Here is a 24,282-nt window from a genome sequence, read left to right as displayed (position 1 = left end):
TTACCAGAACAATCCACCGCTTGGATTATCAATCAATCATTCATTTATGTTAATCTATAGATCCAACGTAATAAGGGAACAAAGAGACTAAAAATTGTTTAAACACGCATGTCCTATATAAGAAAAAGCTACCAATCTGATTTGAGTCTGTATGAAACAAAATTTTCCTTCGTTTGCCTTTCCTTCTCCCTTCTTCCTCTTGTTCATCATGATTCTGATCCAATTACTTCAAGGTAAGCATCAGAGGTACCAGGAAAAAAATGCACGTCGTGCATTGAATTGTTCATCCTTCGTCGCTCACATCAAAGGTGTAATTTTCTGATTCAAATGTGTTGATCTCAAGTTCTCCGTAAATATACTCTTTGATCAATGCTCAAAGATCATCTTCTGAGGGAGAGCAGGGCAAAAGGCAGTAACCTCACATTGGAATTCCGACTAGATTCTGACTCCGTACAAAGCAGCAGAATTCCATCTCTGGCTGAAGGGATTGGTGCCCTTACAAAGTGCAAGGAAGAAACTCTGGGGACTTTATGAGGTTTTGTCGCTGCATAGGGGTCTTGATGCATGAATAACAGCAGTGCAATCACAATGATGAGGAGCATCTGAGAGTTGTGCTGGTTCAAGCAGCCTTTTGGTGCACTCCAGTTTAGCTTAGGGAACACGGCACCTCCTATGGATTGGATTGATTCCTTCATCTCCAACTCAAGTTCAGCGAAAGAAGGGGGAAACAGAGGCTTCTCTGACTCGCAACCATATCCTTCTGAAACCTGATAATTATCTTCCTCCTCTTGATTATTATGAACTCTGTCTTCATTTGAGATGAAAGCAGGAAGAACCAAGGGCACCGAATCATCAAGAAGATATTAAACAAAGGATTATTGAAGTTCATGAATCCAGGTCTTGATGGACACGGATATATATCTGGGGTAGCAATCCGTTTGATTATGTTTTCAGTTTTAGCTTAGGGAACACGGCACCTCCTATGGATTGGATTGGATTGGATTGATTCCTCCTATAGATTACTTTTCGCAATCTGCTGTTGAAAAAACAAGGTCTGATTAATATAAAATATCACAAATTGAAAGCATAATCAAACGGATAAATATCAATAAAGAAAAGGCTCTCTGATGCAATACTAAAATTCTCACTCTGGAAATTGCATATGCTGAGACGCATTAAGATGATGGGGACTGAAACCTCAGTCATGCAGCTTGACTATAAGATTATGGAGTTTAACTAAAGCTTCAATAGTGCAATGTGTATATAGCTGAAGGCTTATACGAGTCAAAGATTGTAATACCATATCCATAAACGCAGAATGTAGTGCATCAAGTAAGGAATTAAATGTGTTCACAAAGAAATATCAAATATGTGTTCACAAAGAGAAACGAGGGTCAAGAAAATTTACGAGCAGTCTGATAGATGATATTACAAGGGAAGAGAAGAGCTGGATTGGACCATCTATCACCAATAATCCTGACAAGAACACGATCCCTGAACAAAGTGATGGAATCGTCTGCGATCACGAATGATGATTTCTCTACCAAATTTGGCCGAAATATGCTTCATGAAAGAATGACAGTCATGACAAATCCGAAGGTTCTTCATGACCCTTATTGTCGTGCTATCCTTGACATTCAGGAGTGCAAAAGCCACGGCCAATTTCTCACTATGATAATTAAGACATTGCTCCTTCTCCTCCTCTTCAATGTCATGTAGCACATTTTTCGTATGGGGAGTATACCCCGTGTCTCTTATACTTTCAATTATGCTATCTAAGAACTCTCTAATATCATCCGACCTGGGATGAGAATTACCCCCTGATACAAACTCATGAATGACTTGGTCTACGTTGATAAAACTATAGCCATGTTTCTTGTTAATTCTCTTTTCTCTCATTGAATTCCTAACCTTTGCCTTTTCAACCCATCTACCAGCTTCGCCATAAGCATTCGATAAAAGCACATAATCGCCGTCATGATAAGGATCTAGCTTGTGGACCCTCTCCTTCACTTTCTCAGCCAACACAAGATTGTTATGACTAACACATGCTCCTAGCAAAGTCCTCCAAATTACCGAATTTGGCATTATTGGCATCTTCTCAATGAACTCGTACGCTTTGTGAAGCATGCCGGCTCGGCCAAGCAGGTCAACCATACAACCATAATGCTCAAGTGTTGGCTCCATGCCGTACTCATCCCCAATGCTTTTGAAAACTCTCCAGCCATCCTCAACAAGGCCACCATGACTGCAAGCCACTAAAACCCCAGTTATAGAAATATGATCTGGCTGCAAGCCAGAGCTTTTCATCTCATAAAAGATTCTAAGGGCTTCTCTACTACGGCCGTGCGCTGCAAAGCCACTAATCAATGCTGACCATGCATTTACATTCTTGAATGGCATTTCATTGAAGACTCTGATAGATTTATCAATGGCCCCACATCTCCAATACATGTCAATCAACGCTGTACCCAATGGAACTGTAAGTTCTAGCCCACTTCTGTAAATAAATTTATGAACCCACTGACCCAATTCCATTTCCCCTAAGCTTGAAATGGCAGATATCACACTGAGCATGGTAACCTCATCTGGCATCAGATTCTCTGCAAGCTGCATTTGCTGAAACAAAGCAAGAGCTTCGTATGCAAAGCCATTGTTGACGAAACAAGACATCATGGAAGACCAAGAAACCAAGTCTCTTTCGCCCATTGCATGGAACACATTCATTGCAAGCTCAATTGACCCACAACCCCCGTATAAACTAACTAATGCATTCTGAACATATATGTCTGAATCAAAGCCAAGCTTAAGAATGTGCGCATGAAGGTCTTGACCCTGTTGAAGGCGAGCACAAGCCTTCAGAAGAAATGGGAAGGTGAAGTTATCCGGTGGGACACCTTGGTGACGCATTTGGGTAAAGAAGGAGAGTGCATGACAACAAGATGAGGGGGCTGCTGCATGGGCTCTAATGATTCTGTTGTAAGCAAAGGTGTCCGGAAAGGGAAAGTGGGAGAAGAGAGAACGAGCGTAGGTTAAGCTTTCAGGGTATGATGTGGCAGTGCACCCAAGAAGAAGGCGTCCAAGGGACGTAGGGTGGTTGTCGCAGCCAATCTTGATGAACCAAGCGTGGAGCTTGTACACATTGTTCATTGACATCATTCTTTCTCATTGCAATTCTCGTCTCTTAATTAGGAAAATAGCCACCTGTCTTGAGAGGAAAGATTTTATTAGCTCCACTCTGCTAACTTGAATCCTTCAAAACTATCCGCCAAAATGGCACTGCCCATTCAATATTTCCTAAACATTTGGTGAAATAGAGATTCATAATTTAACAAAACCCAAAATCTGCAAAAAATCTGGTGCGGAAGAAGTAGTATTTCTCCAACAAAAAACCACCCTTCTGATTTTTTCCAAAGTACTTTCTTCAAAAGCTACTCTCTTTCTATCTCTCTCTAAAAAAATAAGCATTTCATTACTCACTGCAATCAAAGCAGAAATCATCACGAAAAAACCAGTGCATTGCCAAATGCAATTGGTAAAATTATGCAACACCAAATTAATCAAAACAAAAAAAAAAAAATACGAAAACCCAAATCACAACTTAACATACATAACTACACAGTTACACACAGAGTCTGGAGATAAATTAAGCAATTAATCAATAATTCAATAAAAAAACCTTAAAATTAGCACAATTACAGGGAGAGTCTGGAGATAAATTACCTTCAACAATCGGTACCGAAGAAAAGAGACGAGGGCTGGAGGAGCGAAGAACAGGAAGAGTGCAGTCAGCTACTGCTGTGCTGGGATTCGAGCGAGAGAGACGAACCAAGGAAAGAGGGAAGGGTTTAAGGCACTGGGTTTACCGATGGGCTTTGGCTCATAGAAGGCAAAAAATGGGCTTTTAGATGGGATATTGGGCTGGAGCCTGTCGAAGCCCACTTGTCCAAACAAACCCATTGAATATCTCGTCCAACTTGGTATACTGTCCCGCTAGTCAAATTTTTTAATTTGCATATTTAAAAAAAAAAAAATTGGAACGAAAATTGGAATGAATTTAGAGATTTTGAGAATTTCGAATTTCTGATCTGAAATTTAAGTGTTCAAAACTTATTCGGGTAAAAAAAATTTAGATTTTTATAGTTATTTATTCAAATTATATGTTTTGTAGTCAATTTTTGTATTTTACTGTTAGTTTTGGATGCATTTTGATCATTGATTTTATATTATATGTATACTTATATATTAAAATGATAAGCATACTAGTATACCACAAATTAATTGAATTTATACATAAGTATACATCAAATGTTAAGAAAGAACGATAAACTGCATGTATGAAAAAGTTAGAGAATATTAAAAAACTTATAAAATATATAAATATTGTAGAGATTACTCCGATTCTGAAATTTTCGAATATGCCAAAAATTTCGAATTTGAAAATTATGATCCGATCCGATTTAATTCCAAAAATTTTGGAACGGAAATTAGAAACGTCATTTCCGATCTGATCCTTCCGAAAAACACCCCTAGTCCCGACATGTGCATTTTACAACTTCAAAATCAAATTTTCTAGTTTGAAGGGGCAGAAATTTGAGATGAAAAACTTACAATCCATAAGGAGGTAATAGTTAAAGAAAATCACATCACTTACTACTACGGTTAATCGAAGTTTGTTATGTTTCGTCAAAACAAACATAACTTTGCTTCGGGCCCCTCAACTCTTAACGCATCAACTCTTTCTCCTCCAACTATATTTACATTCTAAAATTTGACATATTCCCGACGAATCGAAACAGTTTAACATCTTAGAATCCAACAAGATGCCACCCAATTTGTAGAATATGAATATGTAATTATGTAGCACCCCCCACCTAAAACACAAGCCAACAAATTACAACTAGTTGGAAGCAAGCATTCTTTTTCAACCCTAGTTTAGAGCCCTAGAAATTACAGGAAGGGGGGCGTGGTGCTTGAGATTCCATTTGACATATAATGCCATAAAATAGTGTGAACGATTCTTTTTGAACCAAGACAAAATCAAAACAGCACTTTGTCTCTTCCATATGATTTTAGACAAAGCAAAAGCTCAAAGATAAATAATTGGTGTATCGTGTCTCATTTATAAGCATACAAAAACATCCTCATCCCCCTCCCCCCCCCCCAGATATTCTCAACCTAAGCTAATTAAGATTTGTCTGATTTTTTTTTTAATACAACAATATATTTTACATTAAAGGAATTGTAGGAGTTCGGCTAAGCCACACAATAAGCAACTTAATTTGATATTGAATTCGTCATCTATGAGATTCGAACCTAAAACATTTCACTTACAAATGAAGAAAAATACTACCAGACCGTAGTACGGAATGACAAGAAATGTCAGATTTTAATCATAAAACTTTAATTTAAGAGAAATGCTAAGGAAACTTTCTGAAAAATGAAACTTTCCACACAGTTTAACATTAATTCTCATGCCAACATTATAAATATTGTGTCCAAAACATTAGATGACAGATAATCCATGAAGAGTCTCAGGTTGAGAGAGTCTGCTTATCATTTATCTTAAATTTAAATTTAATAGCTTATGTGACACCTTGACATCTTTTAAAGTTTTACTCTTCACCTGATATGTCAAACTACACTATTATTTTAGGGAGTTGTTATTGACACTCCCAAATTCTCATTTTACACTCAAAACTTTATGTATTTAAAAAATAAAAATACACTTATAAGGATTGCAAAATGATATTTTTAGAGTGATAATAACATTTCCTTATTATATTATATTAAACTATTATAATAAATATTTCATAACAAAAAAATAATAATAAAATGCCTTTAATAATCAACTAAAAAAAGATTTGAAGCTGCGGTCAATTTTGGCGGTAAAGGTGAGAGCTGCGAATCCTTGGCACGCGACATTAAATTTGACTTTTCGGTTGGAAAACATTGTTGTTATCCTTTTTAACTATTAATGCACCACATTAAATTTGGCTTTTCAATTGGAAAACATTGTCGTTGCCTTTTTTACTCTTAGTGTTGATTTGAACATCTCCTTTAAAGATGCTCCAAAGTTATAAACTACCAATTATTTATCATTATATTTTATATATCCTAGTATGATTGAGGTTTATGTTTTTTTTTTTTTTTTTTTGAACCAGAGATATTATCTACACTAAAGGAATGAAGGAGTAGGCTAAGCCTCACAATGGGTGAGTCGTAATAATATGGTTCAAATTTGACGTATTTGGCAAGAATCGAACCTAAAACCTCTCACTTACAAATAAAGTGGAATATCACTAAACCGTAATACTAAGTGACGGTTGAGCTTTATATTAAGAAGGAGATTCCTTTCTCATGCTAAATTTCCTTCATTAGTCAAGAATATACGGTGTTTGTTAAATCAAATTTTCAAGGAAAATTTTATTTAAACTCACATTTTATATCTCAACACTCAACTTACTTTTTAAACCAACATTTGATTTAATTATCTCTTTAAACCTAAATTTAGTTCCTAAACTAACCTCACTTATGACAATTAAAATTCTCATTACACCCTACTAAATCAATGAATTGTTCAACCAAAGATAAAGGTCAATTAATTGTTAAAAAAATAATAAAGCAAAACTCTTTGAACGCGGTTGACGCAAACCAGATAGCAAACTTATTTTATTTTATTTTCTAAATTATTATAATTTAATTTGGTTGCAGAAGCAAAGTTGGCCTCTTCAACCAAATTTCTAAATTATTTTATTTTAATTTGGTTTTTTTTATTATTTTATTTTTTATTTACAAGTTTGACTATGTTTTTTTTTTCATTTTTTTAAAACTTCATGAAACTTATTGGTTATATATATATTTTTTTCTTCCGGTCAATAACTTATTGGTTATAACTTTATATATATTCAACAGACTTCCTCGTGGTTGCTTAATATTAATAATAAATAAACAAATAAATTATGGAGTTGTGCTGGTGAAGCTTTCAGTAAAAGGAGAAATTTTTAGTTGTGACGGGAACACAAGTGGTACACCACGTATTTTGGTGAGAAATTTTATTTTTTAAGTTATTAACTTTTTAACACACATATCTCACTATTTGTATAGTGGCACATAATGGACCACCTTACGTACCAGTCACACTGAAAAGTCTCTCTAGTAAAATAAGACTTTTAAAGTAAAGGGTTGGCCCTTGGGGACATAATTTGAAAGTGATTTTGAAGGCCGACTGAAGACGACCGATTCCTGCAAGTCATTCCTAGCAGTCTAACCAAACAATCTACTCTTAAATATACTCATATATCATAAATTCAATTTCAACGTGACTTTATTAGTACAAAATTGTGTCCAAACTTTGCTCAACATCCACTTTCGACTTTGAGTTGGATGCAATTTTTTTTTTTTTTCCGGTAACGTGGAAAAAAAACAGAGAAAAGAAAAACTAAAGAAAAAATAATCTAGCTCTAGCGACTTCAGAATAGTCAATAGAAGAATTTGAACTAAATAAGGAAAAGGCTTCGCAAGCTATTGAAAATCTAGCTCGCTACTTAAATTCAACTTGGTTTACCCATCAACTACAAAATTACACTCCTTATAGATATGCTGCAAATTACAACTTAGTTTTGTTTTGATATATGATGTGCAATTTTAATTTGGCTCTTTATGCTGCAAATTGAAACTCACATGATACTTTGACCTAAAAAAACTGGTACACATCACACGTTTGCCGACTTTCTATTTCTCGTGGACTTTTTAGTCTTTTTGTTTTTGAGAGAACGACTTGTCTGTTTGGTTTTTGGTTTTGGCTCCTACGTTCAGAAAGTTACAAATATGAATGGTCCCTCGCCTCCTAGTATTTATCGATTTGTTCCTATAGAGTTATTAACTTCTTTTTTTAAATTTAATTTCAACCGTTTATTTTCTTAACTTTTACTAGCATATGGGCACATACAAAGTGTTGTGATATTTATTTTTGTTTTTGAAATAGAAGGAGAGAGGAAGAAAGTGATAGAGAATGTGAGATTGAGAGGTTTTATTTATTTATTTATTTATTTTTATTATTAGAGATATGTTAGGATTATATGTAGGTGAGACTTTGAAGGAAAAAAACTGCAAAATTTAGTTGTGTGAAATTACATTTCTGCCTCATATTTCTTATTCTTTAATTAGAGGGTTAAACTGGTAATTTCATAGAATTTTGGTTGATAATGAGTAGAGATAATTAGCTGATTTTTTACGAACGTTAGTTTTGGCTAATTACCCCTATAACTATTTTGAATAGCCAATTTCTCTCTTTGCGTTAGATTTTAAAAAATTTCATCCATCCAGTTTCCCATACTTTTTACTCTCATACAATTGTCATGTGTTGTTCGCGTGATAAATATGGATGAAAAATTTTAAAATCTAATATCCGAGCGAAATAGGCTATTTATAAAAGTTTAGGGGCTAACGACCAAAATTAATATTCAAAAAGTAAATTGACCAATTATAAAAGTTCAGGAAGATAATCGACAAAATTAAAATTCAAGAAAAAAAATTGACAACTCCATACAAATCTCGGGAACAAATAAACAAATATGCTAAGAATAAAAATTAAAAACGAGTTTACAGGTGATATTTGACACATGCTATGCGACTGCACAAATTTTCTTTGTATTATTAAATTATACAAAATAAGCTGTTATTTTCGGACTACATAGTAGTGGATCAAATTTTTTTTTTTTGTTGGAAATATGATTAGATTATTATTGGTTGGAATTGTTCTCCCCTTAGATTATTTTTATTGTTGGAATTGTTCTCCCCTTATTTATTTATGATTAGATTATTATAGGTTGAAATATGATTAGATTATTATAAATTACAACAAGTTTATTTATGTATAAGAATAATAAAATAATTATAAAATTACATATTAATATCCGTAATTCAAAATTCGCAAAGAAATTTTGAATTATTAGTGAAAATTTCAAAATAAAAATGACAACATAATAATCTACCTATAATTAAAGAATCATTAACCATATCACAACAAGGTGCCTTTTCTCTCAACAAAAAGACAAAAATACCCTAATCTCTTTCCCACCTCCACATTATCATACACACAAGAGAACAAAAGCACAGATTTGCACATTATCCCCGCAATATAGGGAAAACCAAAACAATTATTTTGTACCACACAGTAGAAATGTACCTATAAAAAAATGATAAATAGAGTTTAAATGATAAGAAAGGAGATTCTATTGAAATGAATTTTCTATTGACTCATCTCGTGTTTTTAATGTAATATTTTATAATGTGAACACGTGAGAGTTATATTTTAAGAGTCTCTTTAACATTTCTTTGCAAAACATGTTTTGCAATACATGATAACTTAAATATTACAAATACATTGGTATTAAAGTATATTTTTGTTCACCATCCTATTTATTATTGTTAGATAAGTTTGCAGTACATGATAATGGCATATTTCATGCTAGTAAGGAAAACAAAATCCAGGAGGATTCTCGTCAGAACCTTTTTGTGAAGATCATAGAGATCCTTTAATTACATGTGTTTATCGTACATTGTGCGGTCAAAATCATTGTAAATTTGTTTATTTAAAATTAAATATAAATAATACTTGATAAAAACTGATCGTACGATGTACGATGAACGAATATGATTAGAAAATTTCTAGATCCTGACAAAAAGAATCCAACAACCATTCTCACTCAAACAAAATGATCTTTATCGTAATCGATGACGCATTAAGCCAAACCAAAGCATTTTTTTTTATTCCAATTTTTTTAATAATAAAGCCCATTTGATTTTTTAAATGACAAAATGCTCTTGGTATTCGGCTCCTCCACAGGCTCAAAGAGTTAGAAACCAATTCCTGTCCATTAATTCGACAGGGAGCTACACCCAAAGAAAAAGCACGAAAAGGGTAATCAAAACTTTCCATGAAAATTGGGATTGTTCTTATTCCATTTTCTCGGCATCCAAACAACAGCTTTTGATTCTTTTGTTTTCCCCCAAAAATTTCCCTTCTTTGATCTGAGAAGGTCGTCAGCTGCTCGTTTGAATGCAGCGCTTTTGCTCTTTCAGTTTTTGTTTCTGGGTTTTTGAGTGCAAGACCAGTCTCTGAGGTGTTCAGTGCTTTTGAAATTTGAAAATTATGAATTCTGTATTTCTGAGTTTTGGTTTTTGGCTTAATAAATGCTTTATACGTTTCTGTAAGTTTGTTTTCTGAAGAAATTTCATTTTCTAGCTTGATTGTAGTCCTCTGTTTGGTTACTGAGAAAATGTACACTGCCAGAATAGATATTGAGTTTTGGTAACTGTGGCAAACAGAAAACTCCTCGTGAATTTCTGAAAATTTTGAAGTTGTATGGAAAGTTTGAACTTTTTCTTAGGGATTTTTGAGAACGACGGTGCTTAGAAAAGTAGAATGCTTGAATGTTTTTATTTATTTTTTCATATTCTTTCGAGCCATGGTAATTTCTCGTGGATAAAAAGTTTAAGCTAGTCAGAAAAGTAGGCCATTAATCTGAAAAGTTGGAGTTTTTACTGTTTTTTATTTTACCCTTCAAGGAGATTTCATTGGTTCCTGGGTTTTTTTTGTGTGGCTAAATTCAATTTTATCATATAATGCAGGAATAGCTCACAGTGGGGACTGAGAGGCCCGAGTGATGGATTGTGTGCTTTAAAAGCGAATAATTCTTGTGAAAAAAGTGACGAAAAAGATGGGTTTTGAGCCTTTGGATTGGTATTGCCGCCCGGTGCCCGGTGGGGTCTGGACAAGAGCAGTGGAGAATGCTTTTGGTGCATACACGCCTTGCGCGGTTGATTCTTTAGTTGTCTGCGTTTCTCATTTGGTTGTTCTGGGCCTGTGCATTTATCGAACATGGCGGATCAAGAAGGATTTCAAAGCCCAGAGGTTCTGTTTGCAGTCCAAAGTTTACAATTATATGTTGGGTTTATTGGCTGCTTATTGCACCGCCGAGCCCTTGTTCCGCTTGATCATGGGAATTTCAGTGCTGAATTTAGATGGGCAGATTGGCGTTGCACCATTTGAGGTTGGTTTGTTGATTTGTTGTGTACTGTGAATTAATCGTTTAGCGTTTAGCTGCTCTATGTTGTGTTACAGTAGTTAGCATAGATAAAATTCTTTATATGTTAAATTTACAAATAAACGAAGTGAATTGAAGAAACCAATGTTTTCATTTATCAGATGTAGGGTAATTTGGTACTCCTCACCCATTAAGTAAAGTGACAAAAGAAACCAAGGTTTTGTACTTGGAACTAAAGAAAATTTCAGCTGCCAAGTTCCCAAAATTTCTGAGGAGATATCGAGTTTAACAAGTCACGAACTGTGATCAATTCAAATGCAATGAAATTAGGGGCTTTACACTTAAAAAACTCAGTTAGCTTTAGACCATAGGATTAGCATTTTGCACATGTGAGTATCATTAACCTGCACATTTTATTTTTCTGGATAAGGAACAAACTGTCATTGAAGGGAGAAGAAAGTGTACAAAAACAAACTTTCTGTAAGATTACACTCATATGCCTAATATTTTAGTTTCATCTTTTCTTGGCAGTTGTTTTCTCTGATATTAGAGGCCATTACTTGGTGCTCTATGCTGGTAATGATTGGTGTGGAAACTAAGATCTATATCCGTGAGGTCCGATGGTTTGTTAGATTTGCAGTAATTTATACTTTAGTGGGGGATTCCGTGATGCTGAATCTTGTTCTTTCACTAAGGGACTTATACCACAGGTTTGTGTGTCTGTTTACCTAAAACTGGTACTGCCTTACCAATAATTGATTTGACTGTTTATATTTTCAAAGTTTTTGTTTCTGTTTTATATCACTCTGCTAGTACATTTTGGAGGTTTTTGGTTGTGCAAGACAAACTGACAATCTTCCTGTGTAACCCTTGCAGATCTGTACTATATTTGTACATCAGTGAAGTTGTTGCCCAGGTTTGTTGGCTTGTTTTTCGCTTTTAACCTTAATTTTCGCTGGTTATGCTTTTCTTTCCTCTTATGTCTACTTTTTGTAATTTTATCACACAATGTTTAGGCTATTCTTCTTAAAAGTAGTGAAATAGTGTTTAAGCAGTCTAATTTGCCTAGTCATCCTGCACTGCCCCGTGGCACATACATTGTGTATGCCGTTGGTCTAACATAGGTACAAATTATTTAGTAAAAACAGATGGGAAGTATGTTTAAATTAAAAAAAAGGTGGGAAACAGAAGCCTTTCTGTTTTTATAAGAAACCAAAACTCAATAAAAAGAGAAACAAAGAATAAAAGGTGGGAAACTCTACTACTGTTCGTTATTATAGGTTGCTATTTTTATGTTTGATTAGACTGCATATTGAATGTCAAATTGTTTTATATATGTATTTTCACTCTGATGTAGGGTTTGTTTGGAATACTTTTGCTTGTGTATATTCCAAAATTGGTTGATTATCCTGGTTATACTCCAATCCGTACTGAATCAATTGATGATGCTGCATATGAAGAACTTCCTGGAGGGGAGCAAATATGTCCTGAGAGGCATGCAAGCATATTGTCAAGTATGTATATAATTTTGATAAGATCCTAATACTTGACATTTAAGAAAATTTATGGAGAATTAAATGCTGATAGAGCTAGTGTGATTGTTAGTGAATTAATTCTGTTTTGTACGTATGCCAACTTTAGTATGGTCTACTGAACCATCATAAAATGCTTTTGTTAAAGGTTATTTCTTTGTTGTTTGACATCTGTGCTACTGTTTCATGTAGTTAACTTTGATTCAAATCCATTTCAATCTATTTTAGTCTTAGTTTTTTTTTCCTCGCTCTGTATTTGTTTTTTGCTTGCTAATTTTGCATGATGCAAAGACAAAGGATATAGAGAATAGACCATTCATAATATTCTGAAGACTGCATTGAACCCTCTTTCCATGGCTTATTTCTCAACTCATATCTTGGTTGTGTTTTTATCAGGAATGTTGTTTTCATGGGTGAATCCACTTATGAAGCTAGGCTATCAAAGACCCATTACAGAGAAAGATATCTGGAAATTGGATACTTGGGATCGTACTGAAACACTGAACAATAAGTGTGTGCTTGTTATTTTCAAATTGGTTTCCACTTAAACTAGTACATCATAGTTTTCATCATAATTCTTTTACTGGCTTTCCAGGTTCCAAGCATGTTGGGCTCAGGAACGTCGAAAGCCTAAACCATGGCTTTTAAGAGCATTGAACTCTAGCCTTGGTGGAAGGTAATATTTTCATGACCCGTGGCTTAGATGTGAATCTTCTTCACTTTATTGTCATTACTGCCCTTGCGCATCCTATGCAGTTCTATATGTACATGCTTCTCATTCATATTTTATTGTGCTCTTTATAGGTTTTGGTTTGGAGGCTTTTGGAAGGTAATTAGCTCGTTCTTCAGAATTGCTTATGTTTGGTAATAGTCTGCAAAGTTTGATACATGTAATAGTATGCAAAGGGCATTACACTCATATTTCACTAATTGGAATAGTATATTTTTTTAACTTTTTAATCAACACTTACTGCTCTTTGTCATTGTTGTTTTACTTTTTACTTTTTATTGGATTGTGTTGCTTGTTTAGTAGTTTTTAGTCCAGCATATATGCTAGTCACATTGTTCAGGTAGTTGTCCTACATACGAAGAGTTATTTTCTATTTTCTGTCTGAAAAGTTTTGCATGGTAAAGTTGAACGCTTCGATTGCTATAACTTATTTTATTGTTTTGTTGACAATGTGTAGATCGGGAATGATCTTTCCCAATTTGTGGGGCCGCTTATTTTGAATCATCTCTTACAGGTTTGTGTTTATTGTTTATACCCTTCCCTTTTCTATGTTGTCCGTCTCTGGTACTAATTATTTCAGTATGCAAATTAGTAGGGATAAGGAAATTGATGATTGGGCCCATATGAGGGCTGTTTTTTAATTTAACTTGTGCTAGTCAAGCATTCCTGAATTCTGTGTGTTTTGGTCATGAAATTGTTGTTGAAACACTGATAACTAATTTGAAGTTTTGACTAGGAAATAAAGAAAAGAAAACAACAATGAGACTTCAATGACCCAAAAGTTGTTGTCACTGTAATGTTGGATTAGCTTTATCCTAACCTTCTCCAGGTGTGTTAATTCTGTAACGTTAGATTAGCTTTATCCTAACCTTCTTCAGGTGTGTTAATTCTGTAATGTTAGATTAGCTTTAACCTAACTTTCTCCAGGTGTGTTAATTTTGTGGATACTGATCCATGATGCATTAATTCTTTGTTTTTTTATTTTGAAACTTATGTTACTGGTGTGTCACAATTCCTGCATATCTCTGAAATCAGATATAGTGTATCAGATTCCTGGAAATTGATCCTTTATTGTAATTATCATAATCCTTCTTTTATTTAATCTGAAATTGTCTGCAGTCTATGCAACGAGGGGATCCAGCGTGGATTGGTTACATCTATGCCTTCTTAATATTTGCTGGAGTGGTATGATATAAATCCTCTGTTTTGTATTTACGTCATTTCCAATGCATAGATTGTTTTGCACAGCTACCCTTTAGTATCACACACATTTGCATACTCTTGCTGCATTATCAATTTCAAGGGATGTTGCAGTTACCCTGCTTGGTGAATTGACAATAATTGCTTACCTAATATAACCTGCTCCCTCTTTTCTTGAAGTTCCTGTTTTTCCCTAAGAAACTTGCACAATATCCACTAGCTGGTGTTTGAACCCTGGAACTTATCTTACATTTTTTTTTTTAATGAGAGATTTGCCTTGCTTTCAGGTTGTTGGGGTGTTATGTGAAGCTCAGTATTTTCAGAATGTCATGCGCGTTGGCTTCCGGCTTCGGTCAACCTTGGTATTTTGTTTTTACTTTTTCCAACCTCGTTTTAATGCTATTAACCGCATTCTAATTTACGTTTGTATTTTTCCATGTTGGTAATATCATCAGTGCCATTCTGTCACCAAATTATACTGTTATTTAAGAGAAGCCACTTTGTCAAGGAGTTTTGACTAGGTTCCATCTATGCTCATTTTTATGTTGAAGGATTTTAATATAGTAAGGGTGAATCGGTAATAAACAATCATTTTTACCCCCACCACTCTCCCTCCCAGTATAACTTTCGTTTCACATCCATGGCATGTGTGAGATTTAGCAACCAATGCAAGTCTATCAGTTTGTGGGCCTTTTACTTGGTCATGGTCCCTGGGCGAGTGAGGATTGGAATTTTGCAGTAGATTCTTAGCTCAGGGATGTCTATAAATGTTTGGTTTTGAAATGGCAAGGTTTTTGGTTTGAATCATGGAATGCCAAACTCAAAAACAATTTTACCATGCTATTTACTGGGGGCTTGCGACATTTAGCTGGTTAATTAGGAATTCTTGAGTGGGTTAAGGTCTTGTTACTTTTCTATGGAGTGGGGTTTATTTTTAGTGTTTTATGTTGAGGGGTTAGCTAGTTGTATGGTTTTCTGATTGGTATAATAATGTGGGGAAGTATTGAACTCATAATTGCATGAAGGTATGCAAGACTTGCTATTAAACTTGATATATCATTTTGTGAAGCATGATTCTATACTTTTCTTATTTTAGGTTGCTGCTGTATTTCGGAAATCCTTAAGGCTGACTCATGAAGCAAGAAAGAAGTTTGCCTCTGGGAAGATAACCAACTTGATGACAACTGATGCCGAAACACTTCAGGTACGCACTCTGAACAGTTTTTGCATGTGTCCTTAAAATTATCTTTTGAAGGTGAAAATTAATTGTTTAATTAGAGATTACTATAGCAATTTCCTGCAGTCAGACGATAGTAAAACCCCTGAATGTGCGATTGGAGCCAGACTTCTCTGGACACTTTAATCTCAGAACATAAGAAGTTTTCTTTTTCTACTTATTCTCTACTCAAAATTTGTTTCAATTGAGATTTGGGTTTATCTCATCCTTTTCAAAATATATACAGGTGGTACCAAACAAATTAAGTGTACTAATCATTTTGTGCTATTATTTGTGAAGATGTTTTGGTTGGTTTGTTAATTTGTTTTTGTTCCTTGCACAGCAAATATCCCAATCTCTTCATACTTTGTGGTCAGCTCCATTTCGTATCATTATCTCCATGGTTCTTCTGTATCAGCAATTGGGGGTTGCTTCACTACTTGGTGCCCTCATGTTAGTTCTTTTGTTCCCCCTACAGGTAAAATAGTTGTTCCATTTGATTTTGCTTGTTTTGCATAAAAACTATGTTAATATGCTTTAGTTATACCTAAAAGAATTCTGAGTAGTGACGACATTACTATCACAATGGAGTGTGCCTGTCTGTGCTGAGTAGTTAGTAACTACACTACAGTTTTATATTTTCCACCTTATACATGTTTAGATATCCTTTCAATTTAATGTGTCCTAATCTTTGTGATTTACTTGGGACAGACATTTGTGATCAGCAAAATGCAGAAATTGTCCAAGGAGGGGTTACAGCGTACAGACAAAAGAATTGGTCTGATGAATGAAATTTTGGCAGCAATGGACACTGTGAAGTATGACTCAATTTTGGTGACATGCCTATATATGTTAGGGGGATTTATATGGACTGTTTTTCATTGTGTATTTTCCAATGGCTCAGATGTTATGCATGGGAGAGTAGTTTCCAATCCAAGGTGCATAGTGTTCGAACTGATGAGTTGTTCTGGTTTCGAAAAGCATCACTGCTGGGAGCGGTATGGCATGGCAATATTTTCTGAAATTTCGTTTTCTTACCATATCCACCCATTTGATGTAAATTCTTCTCATTTCTCTTTTTTAGAAGGTTTTCATTCCTATAAGAAAATCTCTTCTGATTTCATTATTCATGACATGCCATCAGAATGCTACAGTTGATTACTGAAGTAGGCATTTTGCATGATCTTGCATCAATCATGATCATGTACATATCCAAATTCCTTGAGATAGATGTTACGAATGTCAACTTTTTTTTTTTTACTGACTCTTTCCCTTGTTTTTGCAGTGCAATGGATTTATACTAAATAGCACCCCAGTTGTAGTCACTGTGATTTCATTTGGATTGTTCACTTTTCTTGGTGGGGATCTTACACCTTCAAGGGCATTTACTTCACTTTCTCTGTTTGCTGTGCTTCGGTTTCCCCTATTCATGCTTCCTAATATAATAACCCAGGTTCGACTTCTTTCCTGGTACCCAAAAATGATAATATTTTCCTCAAAACATTTATCGTGGTTCAAACTCTAGGTTATTCTTGAAGATGTTTTTTTTTTGGGTAGTGTGGTGTATATGCAAGAATATTTCAGTGTTTTATATCCTGTTGGTTCTTTTCTGAACACAATTCTTGCCAATACTTTGAATAAGCAGTTTAAAAATATGTTAGCCTCTTCAGCATTATGTACTGTCTTTCAATTTCTTGTAAATCATCAAATAAAGTTCTTTGTCTGCCAACTTTGTGAACTTCTCACATGTTTTCTTCTGTTACTTAATTTCTAGTATTACTTTACTTTTACAGGCGGTTAATGCCAATGTATCCTTAAAGCGCCTAGAGGAGCTGCTTTTAGCTGAAGAGAGAGTTCTTCTGCCAAACCCTCCTCTTGATCCAGGACTGCCGGCCATCTCAATTAAGAATGGAAACTTTTCTTGGGACTCAAAGGTCTAATTGATAATGTTTCTTTAGTTTCTCTGTGGCTGTAATGAATATTTTCATCGCACATTTGATTCATGATTTCCTATATGTGTTCATGTATATGGTCAAGTTGTACATTTTTGTTACGGGCTTGAGCTCAGCTTTTATTTCTGTTGTCCAATTTTAGTTTTCATAGTGCTTACATCATATAAGTTTGTGTGTATTGTAGAAGGATTCTGTAAATAAGTAATCTAGTGCTTGAACAAGCTTAGAAGTGTTTTGCATTTTCTCTGTGAAACAAACAGACCTGACATATATGTTTTCCTTCAGGCAGAGAAGCCCACACTGACGGATGTTAATTTGGATATCCCTGTTGGGAGCTTGGTAGCAATTGTTGGCAGTACTGGTGAAGGAAAGACATCACTTATATCTGCAATGCTAGGGGAGCTTCCTTCTGTAGCAGAATCAAGTGTTGTAATGAGAGGAATGGTTGCTTATGTTCCACAAGTTTCATGGATTTTTAATGCAACCGTAAGTTTTGAGCATCCCCATTTTATATATTTATTTACGTCTTTCTAAAGTATGTGTTTGAATTTTTGCATTTATTTACCGTTTCTGTGAATCTGGAAATTCTTGTGATTGAAATGTGCTGTCACAAATAGTACTTGTTCTTGTTATCAAGGTAATTTAGTTGGAGACAGAGCCCTGGGACATAGTTTAACTTTGAGTACTAAATTATTACAATGCAATCTACTTGCTCATGCAAATGGGTCACTTTCTGAATTTATGTTTTCAGGTACGTGACAACATTTTATTTGGATCATACTTTGACTCCGGAAGATATGAGAAGGCAATAGATGTGACTGCATTGAGGCATGACCTGGACTTATTGCCTGTAAGTGCTGTTAGAGTTCTATCGTGTTAGCTCTTATAGTGCATTTTGCAAACTTCCGATGCTACCTGGTAATTTGTGGGCCTAAATTTCTCACTTGTTTAGGGTGGTGATCTGACCGAGATTGGTGAAAGAGGAGTGAATATTAGTGGTGGGCAGAAGCAAAGAGTCTCTATGGCTAGAGCTGTCTACTCCAACTCTGATGTATACATTTTTGATGATCCTTTGAGTGCTCTGGATGCTCACGTGGCTCGACAGGTTACTATTTTACATCTCACTTAAGTTATTCACTTCAAGAGTTGGTTTATCCTTATTGCTCCTACATTCTAATTTTAAATATAAAAAATAATCTATGATCTGTTGTTTATCATGTCTTTTGTCATCTCCACAAGCATGTTCTTGGTAAGTTACCAAGTATTTCAGATACTAGGTTGAATCTTTGTATTGTCAGAGTTAATTGGACTTACCCACATAGGCATACCTTTATTTAAGCATTTGTGTTCGCGGACCTGTGATTCTACTAGTATAGTTCTATCTTCCTTATATTTCTACTGTAAGGCTTATGGATATTTTATTGAAAAGATGTGCAATGGCTAAGTAGTAAATACACGCTGGTTTATCTTTTCTTTTGCATTTTCCTAATTATGTTATTTCTTTCTACACTTGCAAGCCCTATCTCTGGCTGCTGAAAGTTGGTTATTAATTATTCTTTTGTATATTCGTGTAACATTTCTTATGTATCATACCAGGTTTTTGATAAATGTATCAGGGGAGAATTGAGAGAGAAAACCAGGGTTCTTGTTACAAATCAGCTACATTTCCTTTCACAAGTTGATAGAATCATCCTGGTCCATGAAGGTATGGTGAAAGAGGAGGGAACATTTGAAGAGCTTTCCAATAATGGCACGCTGTTCAAAAGGCTAATGGAAAACGCGGGAAAGATGGAAGAATATGAAGAAGAAGAAAAAGAAGATGGTGGAACCATTGATCAAAACAATGAAACGATGGAGCATAGTGCCTCTTCAAAACCTATTGTTAATGGGATGGTTAATGGTATACCAAAAAGTACAAGCCAAGCAAATAAACCAAAAGAAGGAAAATCTGTTCTTATCAAACAAGAAGAAAGGGAAACAGGCGTTGTTAGCCTGAAAGTTTTGGCGAGGTAAATCAGATTTTCAATAACAAAATTTCAGTATCCCCTTGAATTCCCCTAGTACTCTGGTACATTGAGTCATCCCTTAATTCTTAAGAAATCTTGGTCTCAGAGGTGTTTATCGTCAATTGGACTTCTTTTGCACATACATTGTGAAGGGGACTACTACTATGTGCTAGTTGCACATTACCTAGGTATTGAATGCTTACAAGTCTTGTAAATTTGCAATTTATCTTATCCAGGTATAAGGATGCGTTAGGAGGCTTGTGGGTGGTTATGATACTCTTTATGTGCTATATTTCATCCGAGGTTCTACGAGTTTCAAGTAGCACATGGTTGAGCCATTGGACTGATCAAGGCATGACAGGGAATTATAACCCCGGTTTCTACAACATGATCTATGCACTTCTATCATTTGGTCAGGTAAGAACACAGTTATACAGCAGTTGCTTTAAGTTAGGTGTTGTAATTGGTGTGAACTATCTTGTGGAGGATTTTGCATCGAATTGTACAGAGAAACTTGAAGCACTTTTACCACCTTGTTTCTTGTGATGAAAATCCAACTACATTTCTTGGTTTCAGGTTTTGGTGACACTGGCAAACTCTTATTGGTTGATTACTTCTAGTCTTTATGCTGCTAGGAGGTTGCATGAGGCCATGCTTAGCTCTATATTAAGAGCTCCAATGGTCTTCTTCCAAACCAATCCCCTTGGACGGATCATAAATAGATTTGCAAAGGATCTTGGAGACATTGATCGGAATGTTGCTCCATTTGTGAATATGTTTCTTGGCCAAGTCTCTCAGCTCCTTTCTACCTTTATCTTGATAGGGATCGTGAGCACTATGTCCTTGTGGGCCATTATGCCACTTCTTGTTTTGTTTTATGCAGCCTATCTCTACTATCAGGTACATGTTTGATATGCTTTTGGAGTCACCCTTAACTTAGGGTTACTAGGTTTCATGTACTTAGCCTGTTGTACTACCGTGTTGGTCACTTTGGTATCAATTTTTTATTTGCACTCTGTATTGTCTAATATCCTCTATTTTTTCTCTCTCTATTGGTGTAGAGCATGGCTCGTGAGGTAAAGCGCCTGGACTCCATCAGCAGATCCCCTGTTTATGCACAATTTGGTGAAGCGCTGAATGGTTTAGCAACTATTCGTGCATATAAGGCTTATGATCGGATGGCAGACATTAATGGAAAATCTGTGGACAACAATATCAGATTCACACTGGTGAACATGAGTGGAAACCGCTGGCTTGGAATTCGTTTGGAAACATTGGGAGGTCTCATGATATGGTTTACGGCTACCTTTGCTGTTATGCAGAACGGAAGGGCAGAGAACCAGCAGGAGTTTGCATCCACTATGGGTCTCCTTCTCAGTTATGCACTTAATATTACAAGTTTATTGACTGCTGTTCTGAGACTTGCAAGTCTGGCTGAGAATAGCTTAAATGCTGTTGAGCGGGTTGGTACATATATAGAGTTGCCTTCAGAGGGTCCAGCTGTAATTGAGAGCAACCGCCCCCCTCCAGCGTGGCCTTCATCTGGATCTATTAAGTTTGAGAATGTTGTTTTACGTTATAGACCTGAACTTCCTCCAGTTTTACATGAGTTGTCTTTCACAATTTCTCCAACTGACAAGGTTGGAATTGTTGGAAGGACTGGTGCAGGAAAGTCCAGCATGATAAATGCATTATTTCGGATTGTTGAATTAGAAAGAGGAAGAATTTTGATTGATGATTATGATGTTGCTAAGTTTGGACTGACAGATCTACGTAAAGTTCTTGGTATCATACCTCAGTCACCAGTTCTCTTTTCAGGTACATGCAAACGTTGACCTAGGAAGCTATAATATTAGTCAGAAGCAGTAAGAAGTTGATATGTTTTAGTTGACAACACCTAATAAAGTACGTTTGTTCTAATGATCCTATTTTTTTGTTTTTCTCAGGAACTGTGAGGTTTAATCTCGATCCTTTTCAAGAACACAATGATGCTGACCTCTGGGAAGCTTTAGAGAGGGCACATCTGAAGGATGCCATCAGGAGGAATTCTTTGGGATTAGATGCTGAGGTATACATTCAACTTTGCTTGATGTGATTTCGGTCTTATTGTATATAGGTTCTTCCTCATTTAGAGGTTACTCAAGGGGTGGTAAAGAAGTCATATCCTTAATGCAATAGTGTTTTAATTCTCTCTTACTTGTGATATGTCAAGGTCTCGGAGGCAGGAGATAATTTCAGTGTTGGACAGCGACAATTATTAAGTCTTGCCCGAGCATTGTTGCGAAGATCAAAGATTCTTGTTCTTGATGAAGCGACTGCAGCTGTTGATGTCAGAACTGACGCTCTTATTCAAAAAACTATTCGCGAAGAATTTAAGTCATGTACAATGCTTATTATTGCTCATCGTCTAAATACCATTATTGACTGCGACCGAATCCTTCTGCTTGATGCTGGCCGGGTATGCTTCAATCAGAGTTACTTATCATTCATTGTTTTATTTTCTGCTGATTTTTGACTACCAGTGTGGAGAGGTTATGAATTATGTCTTATGGGATCCATATTGTAAATTTGAGTCAATTATACTCGAGAGCTCTTGGCAGCTTTTGAACTTAAAAGCTTTTAAGTCGTTTTCTTTTTTGTTGATCACTTTTTGTGCTTCCAGGTTCGAGAATTTGATACACCAGAGCGCCTGTTGTCTAACGAAGGAAGCGCTTTCTCTAAAATGGTCCAAAGTACGGGCTCAGCGAATGCTCAATATTTACGAAGCTTGGTACTTGGAGGGGAAGGAGAAAACAGGTTGGCGAGAGAAGAAAACAGACAAATAGATGGACAGAGGAGATGGCTGGCCTCTTCTCGCTGGGCTGCAGCTGCTCAGTTTGCTGTAGCTGTGAGCCTCAGTTCATCCCAGAATGACCTTCAAAGGTTGGAAATTGAAGACGAGAACAGCATCCTTAAGAAGACGAAGGATGCAGTGATAACACTCCGAGGAGTTTTGGAAGGAAAGCACGATAAAGAGATCGAAGAGTCTCTTGATCAAAATCAGGTCTCTAGAGATGGGTGGTGGTCGGCTCTCTACAAAATGGTTGAAGGTACCGTGTGACTCCAGTTGTTTTCTCAACCCACATTATGTCCTTAAAACAGAATTAGTAGATTCTGGATGAATGTTTTCATCTGTGTTCCAAATCTGACTGCGTTTAAACGATTTTTTCTCCAGGTCTTGCTGTGATGAGCAGGTTAGCTAGGAACCGGCTTCATCAAACAGAAAATGTTGGCGACAGAATTGACTGGGACCATGCTGACATGTAGGAAAACTGTCTCTGGCTTGGTGAAAGCTGTTTCATACTACTAATTGTTACCGCTTTAGCTTCTACACACTGCAATTTTTCTAGTGGATTTTATATTGTGAGGGTGGTAGTCACAGGACATTCTAAGCTGTCCTGCTCGGGTCTCGGATATGGCAATAAATTGGTCCGTTGTGAAATTCATACACGGGAAAACACCGAGGACGATCTGGTATTTCAGATCGCCATTTTCTGTTGTGTTAATTTCGACGACGGACAAATCCTTGATATGGATTGTCCAGTGTCAACGAACAGTAAGCTGTAAAACTGCTTATGCTTGTAGATGTAGTTACCTAATGCAGTGGCTCAAATGTTGTGTGGGATAATTACTGTCTATAACAATTGGCCATTTCTGGGTTCGAAAACTTAATCTTTCCTGCTAAGTGGATTGAAAAAGAGATTGTTATATTAGAAATCACTTAATTTAAGTCGATTTTTAAAATAAATCGATGTATTTCTGATGGACAATGGAAAGGAAAATAATTTACGCGCATTCTTTTACGTTTCTATTTTTTTTCAACCGTTATAATAAACAAATCAAAGAAAAATTAAGGACCAGGAGGAGTAAGAGAGATGTGAGGAAGGTGACGTAGTCTACTTTAGTTAACATTTTATTCCTTTTTAACATTTTCTTGTTTATTTTGTAATTTAATTTTCAATTATTTAATTCAAAAGCTCTAGTGGACCAAGTCTCCAATCATTACATACTAATTCTTAGGATTTGAGGTTATTTCCAATTGAATGGGCTAAACATAGGTCAATCCAGATTATAGTTTTGCAAAAAAATAATTTCTAACGGAAGGAGTTAAACATAGTCCTCTCAATAATTTATTAATTTTAAGTTTATACTTTGAATTTGTTGATTAATTTAATGAAACTACCGTTGAATGTTTTTATATATACTCGTTGAATTTAAATTAATTATTGCATCTTAAGAGTTGTCCTAAAAATGGCTGATAGGTGGCCTACACTTGGCCAACCTAACGCGCCTTGAGCCGAATAATGGTTTATTGGGCTCATAGAATTATAGCTTAGGAACCTAGTCATCTATTGAAGATTAGTTTTTTGGCATTTCAAACTATTTTTGAACTTTTGGAGCTTTAGCCTCTCTATTAGATTGCCTCAGCTCCATAGTCAAGCGTCGTAACTATAACATTCCTTAGCGCCTATATAATTGGGATAAGGATTGTCTGCCCTCCCGTGCCCTCCTGTTTTGTGTGGTCACGATTAAGCCACGTCAACATTTTATATTAT

At 35.6% G+C, this 24,282-nt stretch overlaps 2 protein-coding genes and 1 pseudogene across 7 annotated transcripts; 1 reads left to right on the top strand and 2 right to left on the bottom strand.

Moving 5' to 3' along the window:
* Positions 1–941, bottom strand: LOC137728493 (uncharacterized; annotated as a pseudogene).
* On the bottom strand, positions 1–3,845 carry LOC137729746 (pentatricopeptide repeat-containing protein At4g21065). Of its 5 annotated transcripts, none has more exons than XR_015952790.1 (3): positions 3,724–3,845; positions 1,409–3,204; positions 1–1,036 (listed from the first exon to the last, which is right to left on the bottom strand). XR_015952790.1 is itself a non-coding variant. In XM_088678820.1 (3 exons), exon 2 carries the CDS (start codon positions 3,157–3,159, stop codon positions 1,465–1,467), a length of 1,695 nt encoding a protein of 564 aa, XP_088534946.1. In that variant the 5' UTR covers positions 3,160–3,204; positions 3,724–3,845; the 3' UTR covers positions 1–1,036; positions 1,433–1,464. The 5 variants fall into 5 exon arrangements, 3 of the variants coding, with proteins under 3 accessions (XP_088534946.1, XP_088534945.1, XP_068324866.2); XR_015952791.1 differs by having other exon boundaries at positions 1–1,033; XM_088678820.1 differs by having other exon boundaries at positions 1,433–3,204.
* Positions 3,846–9,642: 5,797 nt separating this feature from the next.
* LOC137730100 (ABC transporter C family member 2) lies at positions 9,643–23,393 on the top strand. 2 transcript variants are annotated; one of them, XM_068469164.2, is made up of 28 exons: positions 9,643–9,925; positions 10,636–11,057; positions 11,583–11,761; positions 11,928–11,967; positions 12,409–12,565; positions 12,980–13,094; positions 13,179–13,259; positions 13,388–13,412; positions 13,771–13,827; positions 14,433–14,498; positions 14,801–14,875; positions 15,610–15,717; positions 16,073–16,207; positions 16,441–16,547; positions 16,634–16,727; positions 17,015–17,182; positions 17,523–17,663; positions 17,967–18,167; positions 18,433–18,531; positions 18,634–18,786; positions 19,278–19,690; positions 19,924–20,104; positions 20,264–20,587; positions 20,749–21,505; positions 21,634–21,755; positions 21,900–22,145; positions 22,350–22,776; positions 22,902–23,393. In XM_068469164.2, exons 2-28 carry the CDS (start codon positions 10,725–10,727, stop codon positions 22,991–22,993), a joined length of 4,896 nt encoding a protein of 1,631 aa, XP_068325265.2. In that variant the 5' UTR covers positions 9,643–9,925; positions 10,636–10,724; the 3' UTR covers positions 22,994–23,393. The 2 variants fall into 2 exon arrangements, with proteins under 2 accessions (XP_068325265.2, XP_068325266.2); XM_068469165.2 differs by having other exon boundaries at positions 9,849–10,127.
* The last annotated feature ends 889 nt before the right edge of the window (positions 23,394–24,282 follow it).

The sequence above is a fragment of the Pyrus communis genome, chromosome 10 (genome assembly GCF_041283825.1).
Source record: "Pyrus communis isolate YQ-2024b chromosome 10, ASM4128382v1, whole genome shotgun sequence".
Taxonomy (NCBI): Eukaryota; Viridiplantae; Streptophyta; class Magnoliopsida; order Rosales; family Rosaceae; genus Pyrus; species Pyrus communis.
The sequence above is the reverse complement of the archived record's forward strand: the minus strand, read 5'-3'. Positions and strand labels throughout refer to the sequence as shown.